The following is a 24,583-nucleotide window of genomic DNA, read 5'->3' on the forward strand; positions in this document are numbered from 1 at the left end:
AAGGCGGATCATTAAACTGTCAATGAAGTTGCCTCAGACTTGTGCAAATATGCCTCTGAAATTACACCAGATTTGCTTCAGAAAAGAACTTGAATTTGCCTTAAAAACGTTCAGATTAGGTCTCTGAAAAAGGTCAATGAAGTCTTCTTGATTTGCACCGACTAGCCCTCAGAAAGGCAACGATTTTTTTTTTTTCAGAAAAGAGGCCGAAGTAACACACAAATCAGTCCTCAGAGCAGCATAGATTCACTGAAAAGATCCACGAAATACCTCAGCAAATCACATCAAAAGTTACCCTGAAATCACAGTGAATGTTGCCACCAAATAGCACAACAATTTGCAAAGAATACCACATAAAATCTTGGTCAGAATCTCAGAAAAGGAGGCCGAACAGACCTCAGTACTTGGATTAGGGCTTAGACATAGTGAAGTTCCCACAAGACTTCAGCTATGAAGAGAGGCAATTAAATTAAGATCAAAACAAACATAGGCTTCATATCAAGTTCGAAATACTCCACAAAAGTGCTTTGATGTATGCCACAGTGGTGCAAAAAAATAGGCTTGAGAGAGGCCGAAATTTTCATGACTCAGTAAGCTATGAACCAGACTCAGAACTTGTATCCAGAAAGGCCAAAAGGCTTCAGAGAATGCTCAGAACCATAACCAAAAACCATAAAAGTTAAACCAAAATTCTTCTACAGACTTGGCCTCCTCTTAAGCTTGGCGTGACTCCACAAGGCCGCAGACAAACTCGTAGAGATATTTCAGATCTTATGCATGAGAATTCATGGCTAATGGAGGGCAAACGAGCTCCCTTTTATAGAGGTTGTGGAGGCTTCTAGGAAGGGGCTGACTAGATAAAAACGGAGGGAATTATCTAGCCAACTTGAAAATAATTCGAGCCAAAATAATTCCCCTTGGAAGCCAACTTGAATTTCAAATATTATTTGATATATTCTCCAAATTTGCTAGGATATTCCCTAACATAATTAAATTGAAAATGCCATTAATGAACCCATCACAATCTGCCCCTTTTTTTTTCAACTGAAGAAATCGTGCCTGGTGCAGCTCTCAGGTGTACATAGTCCTGCCCAGGATTGGACCACAAGACATGTGGGGACCAAACCTCCCCACCTAACCACTGGACCACAGCCGTGGGACTAATCTGCCCTTGTCATCTTGTTTTGGGGACTTGACCAATTTTTGGGATACAAACTTTGACTAGACATATCTCCTCAACCACGAGGAGTTATGTGAAGTGCCACCTACCATTGGAATTGGCTCGGTGAGGACCATCAGACCAAGATGATCTGGAGTCCAAGTACACTGATCTTCCTTGTCATTTTTGTCATTGAAAGTGGGAGTTCTTCTGGCTGTTGCTTGGGTTGACATCAATGAGAACCAAATTTCAACAATGGTGACTGACAAAATTCCAGATAGCTGATCTGTTTCAATTTTTATGATTGTCAGGGCCAACATGGAGCAGTGACTTATCAAAATCATAAAATTGCTAAATTGCTAATTTAAGTGTATAGGATATCAGAACCCATGTGTGATGTGAATGCATAAATAGCCATGTGGAACATTAGTATCATCCTCCACTTACAGAAAAGGTCTAAGATGGGGGTTGAGCTTGTATGTGAATTGTCCCGGAGGTGAGATTCATGTGATGTAAATATATACTTGATATAGATCTTCTCACATGGGATCATTAGTATTTTCCACTGCAGAGATTGAGATTTAGCCATAAAGGAATAATATGGAATGGGATAGGTGATCAGTGGAGATGCCTACTGTTTTTAGAAAAGAAGATACATCATTCCAAAGATTTAGCATTCTGATTAGAGGGAAATATATGTGAAGTCACCTAATGCTGGGAAAAGGTATTGATCCTTCCCAGATATGTTATCTGCCATGCATCTAAGGCTTTCGTTTATTAACATTCTTCTCTATCGATCCTTTGCAACCATTTTTCTCTACATCAAGAAATACCTTGGTTATTTTATTTAAATATTACTAATGTTTAACTTTTGAGTACAATTTTAGATCAGATCATCATGTTATAAAATTTTCCCAGATTTGATTGGTTTAAATTTTTTTACAGAAGCATTAATTGTAGGTTGTAACCCCACCAAATTTTTGTTCTATTGGTCTGAGGTTTGGAGTTTTCCAATGAAATAGTGGACCAAGAATTAAGACCTTATATTATTTAGTAACATATGAAATTCACATGTTTAATTCTAAATTTGTAATGAGTCTTGAATTTATTCATTTGATATTTGATATATGATGACTAACAGCTTCGTTTTATGAACCTAAGGGAGTTCTTAATGTATGTGTTCCGTGCTACAATTTTTGCCCATCAATTTCTTTCCTTGTTTTGCTCCATGTACCTCAAATGTATCAAGTGACTTGTGACTGTGGCTGGACTGTATAGAAAACCTTGCCTTTGATACCGTTAGTCTAATCCTGATATGATTTAGTGGTAGTTAGGAAGTAGATATTAGCTGAAAATGGGCTGAATTTAGATTACGCAAGAAATTTAAGTCAATAAATGGGAGAGATGTTTAATTTTATATGTGCATTCACTATGGAATTCAGAATGAGATAAATTCGTTCCATGGTCCAAGTGTTTGTATTCTAGGTGAAAGAAATGGTAAAGTTGTCAATTACGGTAGTACATTATGGAAAACAATGCTTCATGAATTTTGAGTCTCAGAGAAGTTTCAGTTAGCTAACTTTATATAGTTCTGCAAGTTTTGCAATGTAATAATGATTGAATTATTTCCTAACATATTTATTAAATAACATAAACTTTTCTTCAGGTCATCATCCTGATCTTCATCTTGTCAGGTGGAATAATGTCAGCTTAGATATCTGGACACATTCAATAGGTAAGGATTCTGTTTGTTAAGATGCTGCTTTCAACCAATCTCTACGTTTAAATTTGTACTGTATAGATAGGGTTAAATAAAGGCTCTAGCCAACTTCTACTTTTAAATTTGCACTGTTAAAGATAGGGTTGAGTAAAGGATACAAGTCATCATAAGAGGAAAATTGACACACAAAAGAAGACATAATTACATTTGTTTTTTGCATGATATTTTAATCCCCAAAATATCTTTTCTAGCTGCGGTGTTATACTTTAAGAGACAGAGAGCTTGCCTTGATACATATGTGTTGATTTTTCCATGACACTCAAGAATCTGGTTTGATTCTAAGATCACGAACACAAACATACACAAATGGCACAACACTTTTACTTTGCACAACGGAAAATACATAATAGTGAATCAACTATACACATTACAAAATTTTCAATTCAACACTTGTTATATTACAAATCTTTAATACGACAATATTAGGGCTCCTGTACCAGGGATCATGGTCCTTACAATCAGCCCTGATACAAGACAAGAACTAGGGCTTGGTATCAACAACTATGATGACCAATCCACCTTGAACAAAGTACAACTGACCTTGAACACGTCTGGCGGGTACTTTGCCTTCCCTTCTGCTGATTACACAGCTTTTGCTTCCCCGGATAGTGTGCATCTCGAGCTCAACAATCTGCCACTATCAATGATCACTGCTCCTTTTTTGTCACTGAATTTTGGCTCAACCAAATTTGCCCACTAGCTTCTCGTTAGCTCCTTCAAGGACACCAGCACATAGGGTCTTCAACACTCCCCACTTCTTGTTTCTCTGCTGCTCCAAAGATGACAGACTTAAGGCTTCAAGGCTGCCCTCTTCTCTCTGATCCAACCCACTGTCAATCACAGAACAAGGGCTTGATAACTAGCCTTCTTGATTGCTCTTAGTCTCCTCCCAAAAGGCAATCCTTAGGGCATCACAGGACTTCCCACACACACTGACAAATCTGCCTTTTTTCCACTGTACTAGGGCTCTATAAGGAGTTGCTAACAACCATCCAAACATTGTACTTAAGCTGCTTCAGATCTGTCGAAACTGGACCTACATCACCTATCAATACACCAACATGGAAAGAGAACACAACATACCTTTAGGATGTCCAATCAGCTGCCCTAAAACCCACAACTTCTGGTCATCACTTGACTGAGATTTTGGCCTAGATTATAGACCTTTGCGTCTAGGGTTTCCTCAGTCAAATATCATACCTCAAAACTGGCATAACTCCCACTTCTAGCCACTGTACTACTGCGCTGTCCCTTGAGATAAACTCAACCTTACTCCAACTACCTGTTAGGCCTTACGAGTCACGACCCTCCAAAACTGTAGCTGGTGCTACAGGGGCTCGACCCTCCTTCCAAAAGACACAAAAAACTTCGGCCTGATTTACATAGGGATTATACCATCAAAACATGGACAAAACAGTCCCCCAACTCGGCCAGCAAACTGCCTAACTTGGTCTCTTCCAAAATAGAAAAGATAATCCAATTCATCCTTCCTTCACTTGGGATTGGCTCCTTTAGGCCTGCAGCTCCGTAGATGTCTTTCTCCTATGATGCATTGCACTTTGATGTGGTGTGATCAAATGAGCTTCCTCTTCTTTTATTTATATCTTATCTAGGTGCAATGACTAGCCCTCCAAAGGGCACCTTTCAAGCCAAGCCGACTTGAACATCGTGTCAATTAGCCCATATCATATAAATAAAAATAAATTTTCTTCATTTGGTCATTGCCTCCATGGTTGCCTTAGGATACCGTTGCTTTGTTAAGGGTGCTCCACTTGCAACAATGGTCAAACCAACAAAATCTCCTCTTGGTTTCACACCCACAACTTTGGGTGCAAAACCCATTGCTTGGGTATTGTTACCCACTACCAATGGGTGACCCCATAGGAGAAATTTTTCTCCTAGTTTTGTCTTCAGCCAATAGCCAACAACCTCTTGACAACCACTTGATAGCTTTGATGTGCTACTTTTATCCGCCACCTTAGCCAACCATTGTGTACCGTTGCTCATCTATCATAATCACATGTTTAAAGGTGGGCCATCCAATCCTAAAGGTATGATTTTTCATTATCTACTTGGGTGTTTTACTATGGGCCATCCAATCCTCTGCCCAGTGTTTGGCATTGAAATTTTGCTTTTCCCCAACAATTCGACTTTGCCTCTAGAGGCTACTGTGTTGCTCTGCGTTAGCCTCTCTGTAGCTTCTCTACCTCTCTACAAATGCACTCACCTAATCAGGAAATCTTCCTCTAGCTTCATTGTCCCTGCCCCTCTCTGGCTCTCTCTTCGGCAACTAAATACTGCTTCTTAGGAAATCGATCTACCCATGAAATCGAACTGCTTAAGTGATTTCTCCAAACCCCATCGCTTCTTCTTATAATCCTCTGTTGAGACTTCAATGACCAAGATTAGATCTTAATAGATTGGTAGGACTAATTTGAAGTCGACCCGTGTGAGTTTCTAGAACATTCACATTTTAAATTAATTAATTTTGATTAATTAGACATACTCCCTAAGTTTAGACTTAGGAAATATTTAAAAACTGACTAATTATTTAATTAAGTCATTTCTAGGCAGAATTTCCAGAAACGTTTTATGGGGTTTTGAGATCTCATGCATTTTATCCTCTCCACAAAATTTCAAGGATAGAACACATCCGATGCTACAAAAGCTAATGCTCCTTAGCGAGGAATGTGTTCTAGAGTTGCTTCCTCTTGCAGCAACTCCCTATCTCTGCATCATCTCTTGTCACACCGCTGATGTTTGGCTGCTGCTGCCCACCAACCACTGCACAACTCTAATATACTGCATCTGTTGATGTTGCTGAATTGCTGTCAACACTGCAACTCCCTCTCCATTTGCTGCTGCTGCTACTGCAACTGAAAAGCATCCTAACTACTGAATCAACTGTGATCAGTATGATGCATTTGTCACCCGATTCTCTGATTGTTGCTAGTATATGCGCTGTCACTGAGGCATCTGCACTGCTACTGACTCTGCATTGCGCCACTTGCACTGCTACCAACTCTGCATTATGCTCCCCAGCATTTGACCGCAACTAGACTCTGCATCTGTCACTCTTGTACTGACTACATCAACTACCACTGAGTACTGTGGCCCCCCGTAGCAAGGTACTAACTCAAGAGGTGGACCTCCTTAAGAATCCTGCCCATCTGGTAGCACTATGGAGTCTCATACTCCTCCTCCTTTTGGATTTGGAGCTTCTCTATCTGCTTTTGAGCCTAGTCCCTGGTTAGGACTCTTCTTTTCTTTGCAACTCGCACTTCCTCTCACATCTGCCTCCGGCAACTGGAAGTCGATTTGTTGCCTAGATTTGCATTCTGGCTAACTCGAACGACCTCCTCTAACAGTCTCATACGGTCATCGCTGCAAAGTTGTAAAATCTGTGAGACTCAAAACTGGAGAAAATAAACTCGAAAATCTCCCTCTTTCCCATTGCTCGACTGCTGGATCCGCTACTCGTACTCCCTTCTGGAGTGAGAAGATCTGCTCACAACTATTGCCAGTTTGCAATTAGAAAAATTAGATCTCTAAAACTCAAGATCCCTTGAGAGAAACTTTCCCTTTGTTGTGTGTGCTCTTCTTCTACCCGACGATAGCTCTACTCTAGCAACTGCTGCAAAACTACTGCGTTCAGCTAGAGATCTGCTTTGCGAAAATACTGGCTGCTCCGTCTGCCTCTGGAAATCCCTGATCTGGAGAGGTCGTATTTTTTTGTCCCTCTCAGAAAATTTGATTCTCATCAAGAATTCGACCTCTTGGCCAAAGTGATTACGCTGCCTCTGGGGTTTCGATCTGCTGCCTCTCAATGAAAAACGAAACTCCCTCTTCCTTTAGTACTGAGCTCTCCAACTAATCCAGAAATGCTCTGATACCATGTGAAAATTCGGTGACCTGAATCTTATTGCAGCGATTAGAAATAATTCTCCTAACTGTTAAATTAATTTTAACAATTTATTTACTCTGTGCTACAACAAATACTAAATCAATCACATTGCAACCTACAAAAATAAATCGCGGAAGAAATAAACACTGGAAGAAATACTAGCACACACACATAAAATGACAATTATTTTTGGACAAATGTCTCTGAAAAAAACAGACTCTAGAAAATTGGTGCAACAGTTGAGGGTTTTATTACTATGAAGCAGTGAATAATTTGAGTACAACTGGATGCCGAAACTGGCAATCCTACAGGGAATTATTGGCAAGAAAATCTAGTGAGGAGAAATTCCTAACAACATTGGAAAATCTCGGCACTGACCTTAGCTCAAATTGAGTCGTCCAAACTGCCTCTGTGCAGTCACTGCGTCACCCTAGCGCAGTTGCTGTTGCTCTCATCTTGGAACAACTTCTCCTCAAGCCGTCTGACCGGCTGCTGTTTGGGAAAACGTCTCTCCTGGCCTCTAGAGCCTTTACCCAACTTTTGGCATTGAAATTCTGCTTCTCCCCAACAATTCGACTTTGCCTCTAGAGGCTACTGCGCTGCTTTGCATCAGCCTCTCTGTGGCTTCTCTGCCTCTCTGCAAATGCACTCATCGGATCAGAAAATCTTCCTCCAACTTCACTGTCCTTTCCCCTCTCTCACTACTTCGATTTCTTTGGCTCTCTATCCAACAATTGTATGCTGCTACTTAGGAAATCGATCTGCTAATGAAATCGAACTGCTCAAGTGATTTCTCCAAACCCCATCAACTTTTTCTTATAATCCTCTGTTGAGACTTCAACGACCAAGATTAGATCTTAATCGATGGCTAAGATTAACTTGAAGTCGATTCGTGTGAGTTTCTAGAACATTCACACCTTAATTTAATTAATTATGATTAATTAGTCATATTCCCTGAGTTTAGACTTAAGAAATATTTAAAAATTGACTAATAATCTAATTAAGTTATTTTTAGGTGGAATTTCCACAACCGATTTTCGGGTTTTGATATCTCATTCATTCTACCCTCTCTACAAAATTTCAAGGGTAGAACACATCCGATGCTACAAAAAATAACAAACTAAATTGCCACTTACTCATTCTATCTCCTCTTATAATTTTGACCTCAAACCTAACATCTCTCTCAACAAAGGAGATTAAATAGTGATGAAGGGCTAAGATTAAATCATATGTTAACTTAGGATTTTTTAATTTCCCAAGTCCAATTTTGGGAAATAGTTCAAAAAATTAATATTCTGCTACAGTTGCTATCTTGTGGGTTCCTCTGCTAGCCTTAACACCTAGGCAAGTAAACCCTTCTCTACTCCAATCAACATGGGAAGATGAGTTGTTCATGCAGAAACATCCACCAGATAGTCAAGTGTTAGGACAACACTTCTTTGAAGGTGAGGGGTATGTTGAAGTTTTGAACCCTATATAAGCCTCATGTTAACCCAAAATCCTTTTATTAATCCCTAGATATTGAGTGATTACATTTCTATTGCTATATTGTTATGTAGGCTAGAACCTCTCATGGTTCCATTTTTTTTTATAATTGTACCCTTTGTCTCCAATATGTATATTAAGGAGACCTAGTCTTAGGATCATCAAATATTGGCTTGTTCATTGTATTTATTGTAAAAGGAGCCCCCCCCCCCTTGAAGTGGATTGTTATTATTGGTTTTTTAGCATTTTTAAGGCACAAGGATCATAATAGAGTTCCCTTTCATTAAGTGTCATGTCCTTTGAGATGTTCTTTCATTATTATTCTTATTAATTAATATTTAACAATATTTATATTTTTATATTCATTACAGGGTCTTTGTTGGATTTGTCGCTGCACAAACTAGCATGCCTAGTAAATAGGCTAAATTTAGATGGCACAACAATAATATGGGACAAAGGCCCACTATCACCACATCCTATGTCCCCTTCTCTTCTCAGATTTTCACCGACGGGAGGATTCCCAGTATCCCTCAATTGTGATTAATGTATCTAGAATAGGATGCAAAGCGAGGCAAGGATGGCTCATTCAATGGAAAGGCTCAACAAAAGTGCAAGCTTTGGAAGAAGCTAGTAGGGCTTTCCATGAAAAACCCGTTGAAAGGAAGACTAGACGAGACCTTGGGTTGAGTGGTTTGACGAGATAAAATGTTGCGAATGATTTACTTGAAGAAGTACTAAAGCGTCAACCTTCACCGAAATCCCTAAGGTGAAGGATTAGCTCCTAGGGTTCCCTCTTGGTGTGATATCTAGGGCATACATTATATTGAAATTCCATCGTTGGAATTCTCTCAACACTAGAGGATGCCTAGAGGAGACAATAAGGAAAAGTCCTGTTCGGATGAAATCCAAAAATTCCTCCTAACTAGAATTTCGCACCAAGCCCTAGAAAGCTTCCTTATCCTTAAAGGGACAAAGAAAAGAGGGAAGAAAAGGTGAAAACAAAGATAATACATGGAGCTAATGTGATCACCAAGGATCTAGGACTAGTGCCTGCTTATTGGGAAAAATGGAGTCAAGAATTGCTTTGATTTTGATGATTTTGGTATTCAAGGAAACCTGATGCAACTTCGCTAACCCTAGAGGAGGCAGCTTTACGGCTACAATAGAATTTTATACTTCGTTGACAATATTTGATGGAGTTTCAAGGATGCAATATACAAGATTGACCTTTAAGAACATTCGTTTTATCATTGTCTATGAGTAATGCATGCAATCCTTCAAATAATTTTAATGTTATAATTGAATTTAGGCTTTTGTGATCCATACCATGAAAAGTAAGAAAACTTTCGGTAAAAATTACATCATCAGAGTTTTGTCATAAATTCGCATTAGCGTAGGGCACATTAATTATCATGAAATAACATTCCTTACATTAGACATTTAACAAGGTAAAATATAGCATCAAAGAGTACTTACAAGACAATGAGAGTATATTCAACGATCAACATTGGAAAAGGAAGCTCCAAGAAAAGATAGTGAAAATTTCCAAATGTCAAAGTGCATCTAAACATCCAAAATTGCAGGTCCGAGTTTTTCAAGTAGAGGGATCGAAATCCAAGTGATGACGAAATACAAATGAGACTCTCGTTTATTTGTATGGGCCTCTACAAGTTTGAATTAGTCTAATGAGCCCCTAAATTTACTTTATGCAAAATAACAATAAATATGGTGACAAGCCACCAAATAGCTCAAATGTTTAAAATAAGCCTTCCTAATGAAGTTGAAATGATAAAATAATGGTGCAAAGGGCTGTTAGAGGGCTTAATTGTGTCCTCAAAGTGCCAAAATGAAGAGGAGGGCTCCATAAATGATGATCAAGAGAGTGGCCCCTTGATTTCCAAGCAAAGCATCAATGCTGCTCCCAAGTGGCTATGGGGCATAAGCGATGGTCTCATGGGTCTCCAAGTGGCTCAATAACAAGTTGATGCTCTACTAGTGAGCGCTAGAAGATGACACAAGCCCTCACATGTCTCCTGGGGGAGACGAAACCTCATCTCGGCCTTGGGACAACTGCCAAGTGTCGGTTGCAAATGTGTGGCCGACTAGGCAATGTGGTCCAAGTGCATCATCATATCTGTATAATTGGGGCACGGACAAGCAACATAGTGTTGTTGAAGAAGCTGATGGTGTGGCAATCAATGCTCTGCATGAATGGAGGCCCTTGGCTCTCAACGCTCACCCTACAAATGCCACTGTGGACCTTTGGAGGGCTTGCTTTCCATATAGGGAGGCCAAGTTCAAGATGAAACCCAACTGCAATCTTGTATAAGATCCAATGTGTCCCCTCAGCTTCCAATACAACAATTCATTAGTGTATTTGAGTAAATAGGCTTGCTAATCAAGGGCAAATGTGGACACTTCATGGTGGCATGCCCTTTCAAATGGGCTTTGAACATGTATGGGTGTTACCTTCCTGGGTAGGAGGGGTTAATGAAGGACCATATTAATTGGTTTCGACCTCTAAGAGAATGACAAGTCCATGGTACACCCATCAAGTGGCAGGGGTCATGTGAAATAGTGATGGAATGGAGTGGGGGCAAAGGGGAGGCTCCAAGACAGATGCCATGGTGCAAGGCCCAAGGGTAGCTATAATGAGGGAAGCCCACACGAGGGGTATATGAATGTAGGAGGTAGCAATCGTGGTTCATGAGTTAACCTGGTCTTTGTTTTTCCACCCTTCTTCATATGCCTTTTGCCTTTTATTGATTTTTCTTTATTTCCCTGCTTGGGGCCTAAAGGGATGAGAGCATGATGTGTAAGACATAACAATGAATACCCCCTTAAGGTGGGGCAGTTCATTGCCCGCTAGGGGTTCGGACAATCATGGGTTTCTTAATGAAGTAAGGGGCACTCATAAGGGCGATTAGGAACTAGGGTGATAGCCATGATAGGGGGTAGAGCTCATGCTTGGCTTTTTCCCACGTGCTAAATTTTAATGTCTTGGTTATCTTTTGCATTTTGTGGTACATTTCCTGTTATATGTGGTCATGTTTATGCTCTTATGTTTATTTTTAGTTGCATCAACCTTTGGGGCATTGTTCCAGGTCCGACTCGAGGTGTGGGAAATGGGAGGCTGTGGTTAACTCCTTGTGGACCCAATGGACAAATGTGGACCCAAATGGGAAAATGTGAAAAGGGGCTTGTAATGAGCAGTGGGGAGTGAGATATATGGTGTGAGGAAGTGGGACCACACAATCAAAATCAAGGTTTCCATGTAGTGCCATTCCTAACGCTGGTAGCTAGTAGAGGAGATTCTGCTAAACTTAGAATTAGGGTACAAGATTAACTCTCCTAGTTGAGGTAAGGAAACAAGAATACATTCAAAGCCCGTTCTTTCCGCCGAATCCCACCAGCAATCAATGTCCAAATGTACCCAAGAAAAGTAAGCATAAACACCCAATTACATAATGAAAAGTCATACCTTTGGGGTTGGATGGCGCACCTTCAAACATATGATGGTGATAGATGAGCGAGGGCACAAAATAACTAACTCGGGTGGCAAAGAATAGTGGCACATCAAGCTACCTAGTGGCTGCAAGGGGCTGTTGGCTGCTCGCTGAAAATAGATATATGAGAAAATTTTCTCCTATAGGGTCACCCCTAGGTGGTGGGTAACATCTGGCTCCAACTAGGACAACAACTCTCAGTAGAGTGTACAAACCATGTACTTGAATAGGGAGGTCATGAGAACACCAACAATCCCTTGGGACCGTAGACCTGTTACCTGCACATCATAGACAAATCAAAATACACAACATGTTTTGATGGTGTCCTTTGATTGCCCATTCTTTTGTTAGTCCACAAAAATCAACAGGAAATAAAATCTATTCCTAAATGCAATCCTAATCCAGCATGAGAATATAATATGATGTTAAATTTTAATGCGAAAATCAATATGCAACGCATCCTACTCTCACATGCATGGCTACATTATGCGAATGCTAAGTGTACTCGTATAGCCAATGAAACCAACATATCGATAGATCAATATAAGAACATCTACCCCTATGATGATTCATGTAATAAATCCAAAAGCAAAGATATGAAGAATCATATGGATTGTACAAGGGCGGGAAGTAGGAAAACAAGATGACCACATATAGAGGATCATGATGAAGAGGGAAGAAAGCGATGCAACCTATTCCATTAGATCCTCTCTATTAGCCAAAAGATCGAGATATTGAAAATTAAGCTCATTAATCTCCGATGGAGGGCAAGCTCAAGCATATCAACCTCATCATAGTCCTTCACAATGATGTCATGCTTCATGGTTACCATAAGGTCATGATTGGAAGGAAGGGGGACTAATGATAAGGAGAGACACAACAAGAAGGTTGCTTAATATGATTATCACACTCGGGAGAGAGAGAAGGCTCCTAATTATTAACGATTGTATGAAAAGGGATGAGACAAGGGTTCACAGATGATTCAACCATACACCTAGGATTACAAAGAAGGCAAGGAAAAGGAATGTCCCCATTGATATCATCATCACTATCATAGAAGGGACCTTTGTCAACATGAGAGCCAATCGCTTCCAACTGCCCTTTTTCCAATAACGGAAAGCAATGTTCTTCCCTTTCAAGGTTATCGATAGATATATCATCATAAGTAACATCCTAGAGAAAGGGAAGACTATTTGCAACCTCATCATCTCTATTGGTATCATAAATAGGGTCATGGTCGAATTGAGGACCAATGATTTTGCCATTTCCGCTCTTCAACACACAAGTAATTCCCAGTGTCATCATTCAAGGGATTAATGGGATAACCTTCTCCTAGTTCTTCAAAGAGTGCATTATCAGAAATAGTATTCTCGAAAAGGGTAGGGTTAACATCAATTTCACTTTCCATAGAATCGTCCTCCCTATCACACATGTTCTCAAAACTATCTTCATCACTTTTTTCATCATGTGGACCTATGGAGGACCCTCCTTCCTGCTCATCATCTAGATTTCCAAGTTCTTCTTCAACCTCTTCATCCGATTTGATGAGACCTTCCCTTTAGAGGGCTACTTCTAGGCTTTCACAAGCAGCTTCATTAGTTTAGAATTTTGCCCCCTTGGTACTTCAAGAATTTGTTTATCAACTCAATGAAAGATGAAATGCTCTCTGTGTTAGTTTTTGTAGCGTTAGATGTGTTCTAGCCACAAGATTTGGTGGAGAGGCTAGAATACATGTAATCTCCAAAACCCAGAAATCGTTTTTGGAAATTCCACCTAGAGATGACTTAATTAGATTATTAGTCATTTTTAAATTATTTCCTAAGTCTAAACTTAGGGAATATGACTAATTAATCAAAATTAATTAAGTTATGGTGTGAATCTTCTAGAAACTTAGACGTATCAACTCCAAGATGATCCTAGCCATCGATTATGTTTTAATCTTGGCCGTTGGTGCTCCAAAAGTGGATTATAAGAGGAAGTCGATGTGGTGATGGAGAACACACCAGTGCAATTACTCAGTTGCCGAGGCAGATCAATTTTCTTAGTGGTTGTGATTCAGCAGAGGAGATAGAGTCAGAGGGAGAGTAGTAGGTGAGAGAGAGAGGGTAGCAACAGGAGTCCGGAATGCAGATTTCCAAATTCAAGAAGAGGCAGTGTGAGGGAGAGCGTATTCCACTAGAGCACTGCACAGTCACTACGTAGAGAGTGACGCAGAAGCACCAGCGTATGGGGAGAGGGTCCATATCTTGGTCAAGAAGTTGCTGTGGAGAGAGAATTTTCTTACAAAATTTCTCTCAGTATTTTTCTCTGTCTAGATTGCCAAAATTCTTGTACTCACATTTGCTGCTGAAAATTAATAAGAAAAAACATCATCTGCTACACTGGGTTTCCCACATTGGGTTTTTCTGGGGACAATTGTCCAAAAATAACTGTGTTAATGTTTTCTATGTGTGTGCTAGAATTTCTCTATTTTCTAGCATTTTATTTTCTGCAGTAATTTATTGTGAAAATTGCAGTAGTAAACTTATTTGATATTTGCCGTAGCAAAAAAACTGCATAATCTATTTGACAGTTAGAAGAATATTTTTCAGTTATTGCAATAAATGAAATTTTCACACTCTGGTTCACATGAACCAATCCAACCCTGATGTTTATAATCAATAGATATAATAAATAATTCAATGAGGCGATCTAGTTGAATGACATTTACATCAGAAGCATACTTGATGAATTTTTCTATGTGATCAACTGCCGAACAAGGTTTTCCATCAAATTATGGCACATTTTTCTTAAGCCTCCTATCCAAGCCATTTGGGTATCTTGCGATCCATGTGATATCCAAAGTAGGGAACCACTCATGAAGCTTCTTGGTAGCCATTGATCCTTATATAGTGATAACATGGGAGTCACGAGGGTGAATGAAAATTGCCTTAACGAATGCTTGCTTCACCCTACAAGCATTGACTTTGAGGTTCAATGAAGAACTAGGGCTTTGTTCTTCCAATGGAGTCGCCAAAAGGATATATCAATGATGTCGTATAGGAGCAAGACACACGTCTCGTGTCCTTGACAATGATGCCAAAAATGTTGCTACACAAACTAGCAGACCTAGTATATAGGCTAACGCTAGATGGCACAACAACAATTTGGGACAGAGGCTCACTATCACCACAACCTGTCCCCTTCTCTTCTTGGATTTTCATTCACCGGAGGATTCCTAGTATCCCTCGCTTGTGATTAATGTATCTATGATAGGATGCAAAGCGAGGGAAGGATGGCTCATTCAATGGAAACGCTCAATAAAAGTGCAAGTTTGGGAGAAGCTAGTAAGGCTTTCCTCAAAAAACTCCTGGAAAGGAAGACTATACGAGACCTAGGGTTGAGGGATTTGATGTGATAAAAGTTCAACTGATGTCAAGGTAGACAAGAGAATAGGTTGCGAATGATTTACTTCATCAAGTACTAAAGTGTCAACCTTCAGCGGAATCCCTAAGTTTAAGGATTAGCTCGTAAGGTTCCCTCTTGGTGCGATAGCTAGAGCATCAATTATATTGAAATTCCATTGTCGGAATTTGCTCAAAACTGGAGGATGCCGAGAGGAGACAATAAGGAAGTGTCCTCTCTAGATGGAATCCAAAAATTCCTTCTCCCTAGAATTTCGCACCAAGCCCTAGAAAGCTTCCTTATCCTTAAAGGGACGAAGAAAAGAGGGAAGAAAAGGTGAAAACAAAGATAATACGTGGAGCTAATGTGATCACCAAGGATCTAGGAGTAGTGCCTACCTATTGGGAAAAATGCAGTGGAGAATTACATTGTTTTTGACGACTTCCCTCTTCAAGGAGACCTAATGCAGCTTTGCTAACCCTAGAGGAGGCAATGTCAAGACTACAATAGAATTTTATACTTCGTTGACAATAGTTGATGGAGTTTCAAGGATACAATATACAAGATATACCTTTAGGAACATTCTTTAATCATTGTCTATGAGTAATGCATGCAATTCTTCCAATAATTTTAATGTTCTCATAAATTCACATTAACTTAGGGCACATTAAATATCATGAAATAACATTCCATACATTGGACATTTAACAAGGTAAAAGATATCATCAGAGTACTTACAAGACAATGAGAGTACATCCATCCATCAACATTGCAAAAGGAAGCTCCAAGAAAAGAGAGCGAAAATTTTCAAATGTCAAAGTGCATCTAAACATTCAAAATTTCATCCAAAATTGCAGGTTCGAGTTTCTCAAGTAGAGAGATCAAAATCCAAGTGATGATGAAATACAAATGAGGCTCTCCTTTATTTATATGAGGTGCTACAAGTTCAAATTAGCCTAATGAACCCCTAAATTTACTTTAATGTGCAACATAACAATAAATTTGCTGACACGCCCACCAAATAGCTCCAATGTGTAAAATAAGTCTTCCTAATGAAGCCAAAATGATAAAAATAATGGTGCAAAGGGCTATTAGTGGGCTTAATTGAGTCCACAAAGTGCCAAAATGAAGAGGAGGGCTCCATAAATGATGATCAAGGGGGTGGCCCCTTGATTTCCAAGCAAAAAATTATTGGTGATCCCAAGTGGTTGTGGGGCACAAGCGATGGTCTCATAGGTTTCCAAGTGGCTCAGTAACAAGTTGATGCTCCATCAGTGAGGGATAGAAGATGACTCATGCCCTCCCATGTCTCTTGGGGGAGACAAAACCTCATCTGGGCCTTGGATCAACTACCAAGTGTCGGTTGCAAATGTGTCACTGGCTGGGCAACGTGGTCCAAGTGCATCGTCATCTCTGTATAACTGGTGCACGAACTAGCAATGTGGTGCTGTCGAAGAGGCCCATGATGTGGCAATCAATGCTATACATAAATGTAGGCCCATAGCTTTCAACGCTCACCATACAAACGCCATTGTGGACCTCTGGAGGGTTTGGTTCCCATATAGGGAGCCCAAGTCCAAGATGAAACACAACTACAATCCTGTATAAGATCCAATGCGTCCCCTCACCTTCCAATACAATAATTCATTAGTGTAATTGAGTAAATAGGTTTGCTAATCAAGGGCAAAAGTGGACACTTCATGTTGGTGTGCCCTTCCAAATGGGATTTGAATATGTATGGGTGTTAACTTCCTAGGAAGGAGGGGTTAATGAAGGATCCTATTAGGTGCTTTAAACCTCTAAGGGAATGACAGGTCCATGGTACACCCATGAAATGGCAGGGGTCATGTGAAATAGTGATGGAATGGAGTGGGGGAAAAGGGGAGGCTCCAAGCCACAGGCTATGGTACAAGGGTAGCTATAATGAGTGGAAGCCCAGACGAGGGGTATATGAATTTAGGAGGGAGCAGGCGCATGAGTTACCCGACCTTTGTTTTTCAACCCTTCTTCATACACATTTTGCCTTTTATTGAATTTTCTTTATTTTATTACTTGGGGCCCAAAGGGATGAGAGCATGATGTGTAAGATATAGCAGTTAATACTCCCTTAAAGTGGGGCAATTCATCGCCCACTAAGGGTTGGGACAATCATGGGTTCCTTATGAAGTAAGGGGCACTCATAAAGGGCCCTAGGAGCCAGGGTGATGGCCATGATAGGGGGTAGAGCTTATGCTTGGCTTTTTCCCATGTGCTAATGTTTAATTTCGTCGCCATCTTTTGCATTTTGTGGTACATTTTCTGTTATATGTGGCCATGTTATGCTCTTATGTTTCTTTTTAGCTACATCAACCTCTGGGGCATTATTCCAAGCCTGACCTAAGGTGTGGGTAATGGGTGGGGGTGGCTAACTCCTTGTGGACCCCAATGGACAAATGTGGACCCATCTGGGAAAATGTGAAAAGGGGCTTGTAATGAGCGGAAGGGAGTGAGGTATATGTTGTTGGGAAGCGAGACCACACAACCAAAATCAGGGTTTACCATGTAGTGCCCTTCGTAAAGCTAGTAGCTAGTAGAGGAGATCCCACGAGAGTAGGGTACATGATTAACTCCCCTAGTTGAGGTAAGGGAACAAGATTATGGTCAAAGCCCGTTCTTTTTGCTGAATCCCCCCACCTATCCATGTCTAAATGTGCCCAATAAAAGCAAGAATAAACACCCAATTACATAATCAAAAGTCATGCCTTTAGGGTTGGATAGCTCACCTTCAAACATATGATAATGACAGATGAGCGAGGGTACACAGTGTCTAACTCAGGTGGCAGAGAATAGTGGCACATCAAGCTATCTAGTGGCTGCAAGGGGCTGTTGGCTGAAAACAGATCTAGGAGAAAATTTTCTCCTATCGGGGTCACCCCTAGGTGGTGGGTAACATCGGCTCCAACTAGGACATGAGCTCTCAGTGGAGTGAACAAACTATTGATTTTGGGTAGCATCGGATGTGCTCTAAGCCTCAAATTTTGCAGGGAGGATTGGGCACATGTATTCCAAAGAACCCAAAAAGCGTTTTGGGAAATTTCACCCATAAGTGATTTTATTAAAATAATTAATATTTTTAATGGGGTTCCTAAGTCTAAACTTAGGAAAATTAAAATATTAATGGGGTTCCTAAGTCTAAACTTAGGAAAATTGAAATATTAATGGGTATTAATTTAATCATGGGTGAAACTTCTAGAAAAAAACACAGATCAAGTTAAAACGATCTGAGCCTTTGATTAAGATTTAATCTAGTCCGTTAGTTGTCTAATAGGAAGATATAAGAAGGGGCTTGAGGGTCATTTGGAAGACACACCGAGAGATCAAGGAAATCGATTTTCTGAAGTGAGAAGTTCTCAGGAGGGAAAATTGTTTGAAGAGATTTCTTGCAGTAGAGGGGCAGGGATAGCTTCCGGAGAGAGTGATTTTTCTCAGTCGAAGAATCATCAGCAAAGAGAGGCAGAAGGTAATCCAACAGTGGTAGCACTGAGCCAGAGGGGCTGACGCAAAGCCACGCAGAGGCAACGTAGAAGCTAGTGGGGAGTTCGAAATTTACAGAGGAATCTGATTTTTAGAAGCCAGGAGTTGGGGTGTGTGACTGGGAGGTAGAAATCGAATCTCTTGGGTAGTAGATTGACCAGCCAGAGAAGTGACGCATCATCAAGAGAGCTTGATGTTGGGTTGACGCAGACACTGTGCAGAGGCGACACAGACACTATGCAAATGCAACGCAGAGGCAGCCAGAAAAGCCGGGGGGGGCAATCAGTTTGGGGCTGGATTAGCTAGGATTTCCAATGATATTGTGAGGTAATCTCACAAGTCTTTCTGCCAGTATTTCTCTCTGTAACTAAATAACCCTGTGAGGTATTTAGAGATGTATTCAGAATTTGCTACTGCTTAATAATAATAAACCCTCAAATTTGCTGCACCGGTTTTCCTGCATTGGGCTTTTCCGGGGACTATTGTCCAAAAGTAACAATGTCCTGTGTTTCTATTTTCCTTGCTTAGTTTCTATGTTTCAGAGTCATATTTAATTTGGTGTAGGCTGCTTCAGTAATTTACTTCAATGTTTGAAGAAGAAATTTGAAATAAGCTTGTAATGTAATTTACGATCTAGGTGAAGTAAGTTCATATTGGAAACACTGAGAGGGGGGTGAATCAGTATTTCTTTTCAATTGTTATTTTAACAGTTAAAACATTTATATTCAGAACACAAGATGAACAACAAGAATAAGTGCTTTTTTTAATATAATCTTTGCAATAAAATAGATACAAATATATATGATTCCAATCCATTGCCAAGTACCAACTTGGACTTTTGTGAGGCTCCAACCTCCAGAGCACCAACTCTGTTTTGTCAAGGCACCAACCTTGGACTTAGGAGCACCAACTCCCAGGACACCAATCCTTCCAGTTCTGAGGCACCAACCTCAAGGGCTCCAATCCTCTGCTGTCAAGGCACCAACCTTGGATATAGGAGCACCAACTCTAAGAACACCAATCCTTCCAACTTCTGAGGCACCAACCCCAAGGGCTCTGACCCAATCTTGTCAAGGCATGTTTGATAGTAATGTTCTGCTCCCAAAACTTTTCTTTACTGAATTTTGTTTGTTTACAGCTTCACTGTAGTCTCCATGCTACAACATCAATGGAAACTAATCTTCTTATGAAGAAGTCTATACAACTCTTCATATTGTCCACACAGAGTCTACAAAAGTTATCTCATGATGATATCAAATAGCCATCATGATCTCTGATAATGTCTCTACACAGCTTTAGTGAGTCTGCTATTAGCTGCACTAAGCTCTACACAAGAACCAACTCTCTGTTTCAAGCCTCTGTTCTAACTGTCACAGTAAATGCTTCAGGCGTGACTGCTTCTCTGCTGGCTACTTCTCCCTTCAAACGATGTCAGATAAAACTTTATTTATTACATCACAGAATTGTTCTTCAAAATGCATTATGTACTTGATTAATTCATCACAGGTCTGAGTCTTTCATAGGGTAACACGATCAACAGAGTTGCTCGTCCTTCGACTGCCTCCTGTCCTGCTGGACCTTCGTCTTCCTTTTGTCCTGCTGGACCTTCGACCCTTTTCTGTTCTGCTAGACCTATGGCTTACTCCTTTCTTCCAGTTCGCCAACCTGCTTTGAACCTTCCTTGTTCACTGTTATAGAAGCCTGATACGCCTGACCTTTTGGCTTCCTCCTTGCTCGCTTGAGCTTCGGCTTCCTCAATGCTTGCTCGACCTTTCGCATCCCCTCTTGATCGCTTGGTCTTCGGCTTCCCAATCTACGCTCGCTCGTCCTTTCGTCTTCTTTTCATAATCACATATGGGTTTCACCAATGACCGGAAAGACACATTTATTGGAAAGAGGCCAACTTGCATATTAAAAAACATATTGAAGAGTTTTTCATCCATAGACTTGATTATTCACGGAAACCATATAAGAGAGGCTATAGCCATATAGAGGTCCCACATGCCACGTCATCCTTTTATCGCAATCGCAAGTTCTGGAGGTCTTTTATAAGTCGTGCCCAAAACATAGCCGATGGCCGATTCCCCTTCTGGATGCGATATTATATTAACTCCACAACTTTATCACAATCGACAGATTTGCACATAACATAGCCAATTCCCCGATACCTGGACGCGATATTATTATAAACTGTTTTTAATAACTCCGTCGGGTCCATATATATATATATATATCTATCGCAATCGACGCTTTCAATGTGGCAAGGCTTTACAAGAGGCTTGCGATATGCGACGGATGCGATAATATATTAAATCATATTCCAATGGTCCAGTCGGGTTTGTATACATATCGCAATCGACAGTCCGACGGTGTCAATTCTTTTGAACATTGCGATTCAATGGATGCGATATTTCAATAAGTCGTATTATAATGTTGCAACGGGTTCGCATACATATTGTAATCAGTGGTTCGGGGGTGATAGCCCTTTATAACTTGCGCTATGAGAGTTCCGATAGGCGGATGCGATATAACAATAGGGCAGTTTATAATGGTGCAACAGGTCCGCATACATATATCGCATCTATATATTATATACTCTTCTGCTCTTTGCTATAACTTGTTCGGGTTCGTGTATTATCGCATATATATATATATATATATATATATATATATATATCGCAATCGCATATTTAATGTGCCATCCCTTTATAACTTATGATATGATATTAAGCGGTATTCCTTAGCGATCCTCCACCGTTGATTTGCTCACGATCCGATGGTCAACACTTAACCCGATCAACCCAAAACCGTTCGTTGATCCTTCGCTGTCGATCAACCCGCGCTGGATCCAATGGCCTGCATGAATTTTGGGTGAGCAATTTGCAAGGGAAATAACCACCTGAAAAAGTGGTTTTCTCTCTCCACCCGAGTGCTACGTGTCGTTCATTGAATGGAATCGTGCGCTCTCCTCTAAATACCACTTACCGCCTAGTGTCCACCCGAAAACCACTGCCACTATTACAAACCTGCTTATAGCTATTGAACACGGATACACAGAGTAACGACTCTCCGCTCCAATAGCTCTTTCCGCTCTTCTCTGGTCTGATATGGCTCCACGATGGCTTCCGATACACTGCTCCAATAGCTCTTCTCTGATATTCCTCCTCTATCTCATGATATGGCTCCTCTGTTAACTGCTCTTCCACTGGCTTCTCCTCCTGATGCGTGTTCCTCTTTGTTCCTTCTCTTTTGATGACTTCTTCCTCTTTGCGGGACTTCTTGGGCATATAATACATGCAATACTCCCAATATGGCTCCCTTGCTCCAATAGGTCTTCCTTTGGCTTTGCAATGTCTTTCAATGAACTTCTCTGATACCTTCATACCTTGATGGCTTCTGATATGCCTCTCTTGCTCTGATATTCTGCAATACTCCTCTGATGTGTTAACTCCTCTGATACTCTGCAAAACTCTTAAGCATAAGCGATAGCTTTGATATGCCTCCTTTGTTAACTCCACCATTAACAGACTATTACTCATGGCTTGGCTTTCTTGATGGCCTTGCTCCTTGGCTTCTTGCTTCTTTTTCTTCATGGATCTACTTTGCTTCTCCTTGGCTTCATATCATCATTTAGTACCTAGAATATTGCCATATTGACATCAATGACAACCTAGATTAACAGTTTAGCTGGTTGCATTAGGATTCATGAGATTGTTAGATCTAGGAATTTTCACATGGTATCAGAGTTGTTGATGTGAAACAGGGAAGAGAAGATCTAGCTCTGAAGCAAGGGCCAACTTGCTGCAACAAGCAGCAGTTCAAATCCCCTGAGGGATTGTGCAGTTCTAGCCAGGAGGGCTATATTTTCGTGGGTGTCTCTCTCTGAGTGAGTCGACAGAGAGGTAAGACTGCCGGATCGAGAATTTGTCGGGGCAAAAGGAGCCACGCAGAGCCTCAACGCAGAGATAGAGGGACACAGTTTTCTGCAAGCTGAGTGCTGGGCAGAAAAGCTGTCAGAAGGAGGAAGCAAATTGCATAGTGAGGGAATACTTCCTCAGTGATTTCTTGCCGAGGAAATCAATATTTCTCAGTTACTAGGCAACAAAGGAGCAACAGACTTACCAACTCCATCAGGGAGTGCGTAAGCCAGCCTAGAAGCTACGCAGTAGGGAGAAAGAGGGAGTTGTTCGACACTTTTCGGAAGATATGGCAACCAGTGGCTTGATGGATCAGGACAAGTTGGATGGAGCTTCCAAATACGTCATATGTAAGGCTAGAATGTATTTCCTTCTAGATGAGCATGCCCTCAAGACATATGTTGATAGTGTGGTGGCTGTCCCTGCAGATGCAGATCTGCTGAAAAAGTAAAGAGCTGAGATGGCGAAGGCAAAGAGGATGATCTTGGATGGAGTCAAGGATCATGTAATATGTCACGTTAGAGGATGAGAAGCGTGATCCTAAGGTTGCAGCCGCTATGATTGAACAGGAGGAGGAGTTCGCCATGACAGCCAAGGTACCTCCAGGAGGGAGGTGTGCTGATATAGAACTGTAGTTCGATAGAGCTACAGATGGGCAGGATCCTTGAGTAACCCACCTCTTGGATCATCACCTTGCTACGGGAGCCGATGATCAGTAGTAGCGGGATGGATGAGTTTTTTAGTTGGTTCCATGGAGTGTTGATTCGACAGATGCAGTAGTTAGTAGTGCCAGAACGTGAGCAACGCAGAGTAGAGAGGTAACAGTTTGTAGAGGCACAGTGCAAAGCTTCAGCAACGTAGTGGCTTTAGAAGACAATGTGGGACTAGCAGCAGTCAAGCTTTCAATATCAAGGTGTATCCACTAGGATACTTGTCTAGTCTTGGGTGTTTTAAGCTGCTTCTATCAGCAATTGAGTTGCAGTACAATGCAGTGTTAGTAGTGGCAGTGCTAGCAGCATCGCAGATGCAACATTTGAGAGGGAGCTGTAGTACAAATGTAGCATTGGCAGTGGCAGTGTCAAAGGCAGCAGTATAGTTACAACAACAACACAGTAGTTGGTGGACAACATGTCAGGCATTAGCAACGCAAAGGACGATGCTTCGGAGTCTGAGCAGTGTTCAGTAGCAGTGTATTGCTAGAGCTCATTCCTCGCTAAGAGGGAGTTTTGATTTCTGGTAGCATCAGATGTGCTTTAAGCCTCAAATTTTGCAGGGAGGCTCGAGCACATGTATTCCAAAGAACCCAGAAAGAGTTTTGGGAAATTCCACCCAGAAGGGATTTTATTAAAATAATTAATATTTTTAATGGGTTCCTAAGTCTAAACCTAGGAAAATTAAAATATTAATGGGTATTAATTTAATCATGGGTGAAACTTCTAGAAAAAGACACAGATCAAGCCAAAACGATCTGAGCCTTTGATTAAGATTTAATCTAGGCTATTGGTTGTCCAACAGGAAGATATAAGAAGAGGCTTGAAGGTCATTTGGAAGATACACAGAGAGATCAAGGAAATCGATTTTCTGAAGTGAGAAGTTCTCAGGAGGAAAAATCGATTGAGGGGATTTCTTGTAGCAGAGGGGCAAGGATAGCTTTTGGAGAGAGAGTGATTTTCTCAGTCGGAGAATCATTAGCAGAGAGAGGCAGAAGGTAATCCAGCAGTGGCAGCGCTGAGCCAGAGGGGCTGACACAGAGCCACGTAGAGGCAACGCAAAAGTCAGTGAGGAGTCTGAAATTTATAGAGGAATTCGATTTTCAGAAGCTTCGAGCTGAGGTGTGAAACCGGGAGGCAGTAATCGAATCTCCTGGGCAACAGATCGACCAGCTAGAGAAGTGACACAACACCCAAAGAGCTTGACGCTGGGTTGACGCAAACA

The 24,583-nt window shown here is 40.9% G+C and overlaps 1 protein-coding gene across 1 annotated transcript in view; it reads left to right on the top strand.

The window, feature by feature from the left end:
• The window catches only part of LOC149246646 (pterin-4-alpha-carbinolamine dehydratase 2, mitochondrial-like), a 148,127-nt gene that overhangs the window by 86,788 nt on the left and 36,756 nt on the right, over positions 1-24,583 (top strand). The window contains exon 4 of the mRNA XM_089455731.1: positions 2,826-2,894. Coding sequence (XP_089311857.1) covers positions 2,826-2,894 — 69 coding nt within the window. The remainder of the gene's footprint in view (positions 1-2,825; positions 2,895-24,583) is intronic.

Source organism: Pinus tabuliformis, chromosome 7, assembly GCF_031772625.1.
Source record: "Pinus tabuliformis cultivar Carrire ecotype Pingquan chromosome 7, CPIR1, whole genome shotgun sequence".
Taxonomy (NCBI): Eukaryota; Viridiplantae; Streptophyta; class Pinopsida; order Pinales; family Pinaceae; genus Pinus; species Pinus tabuliformis.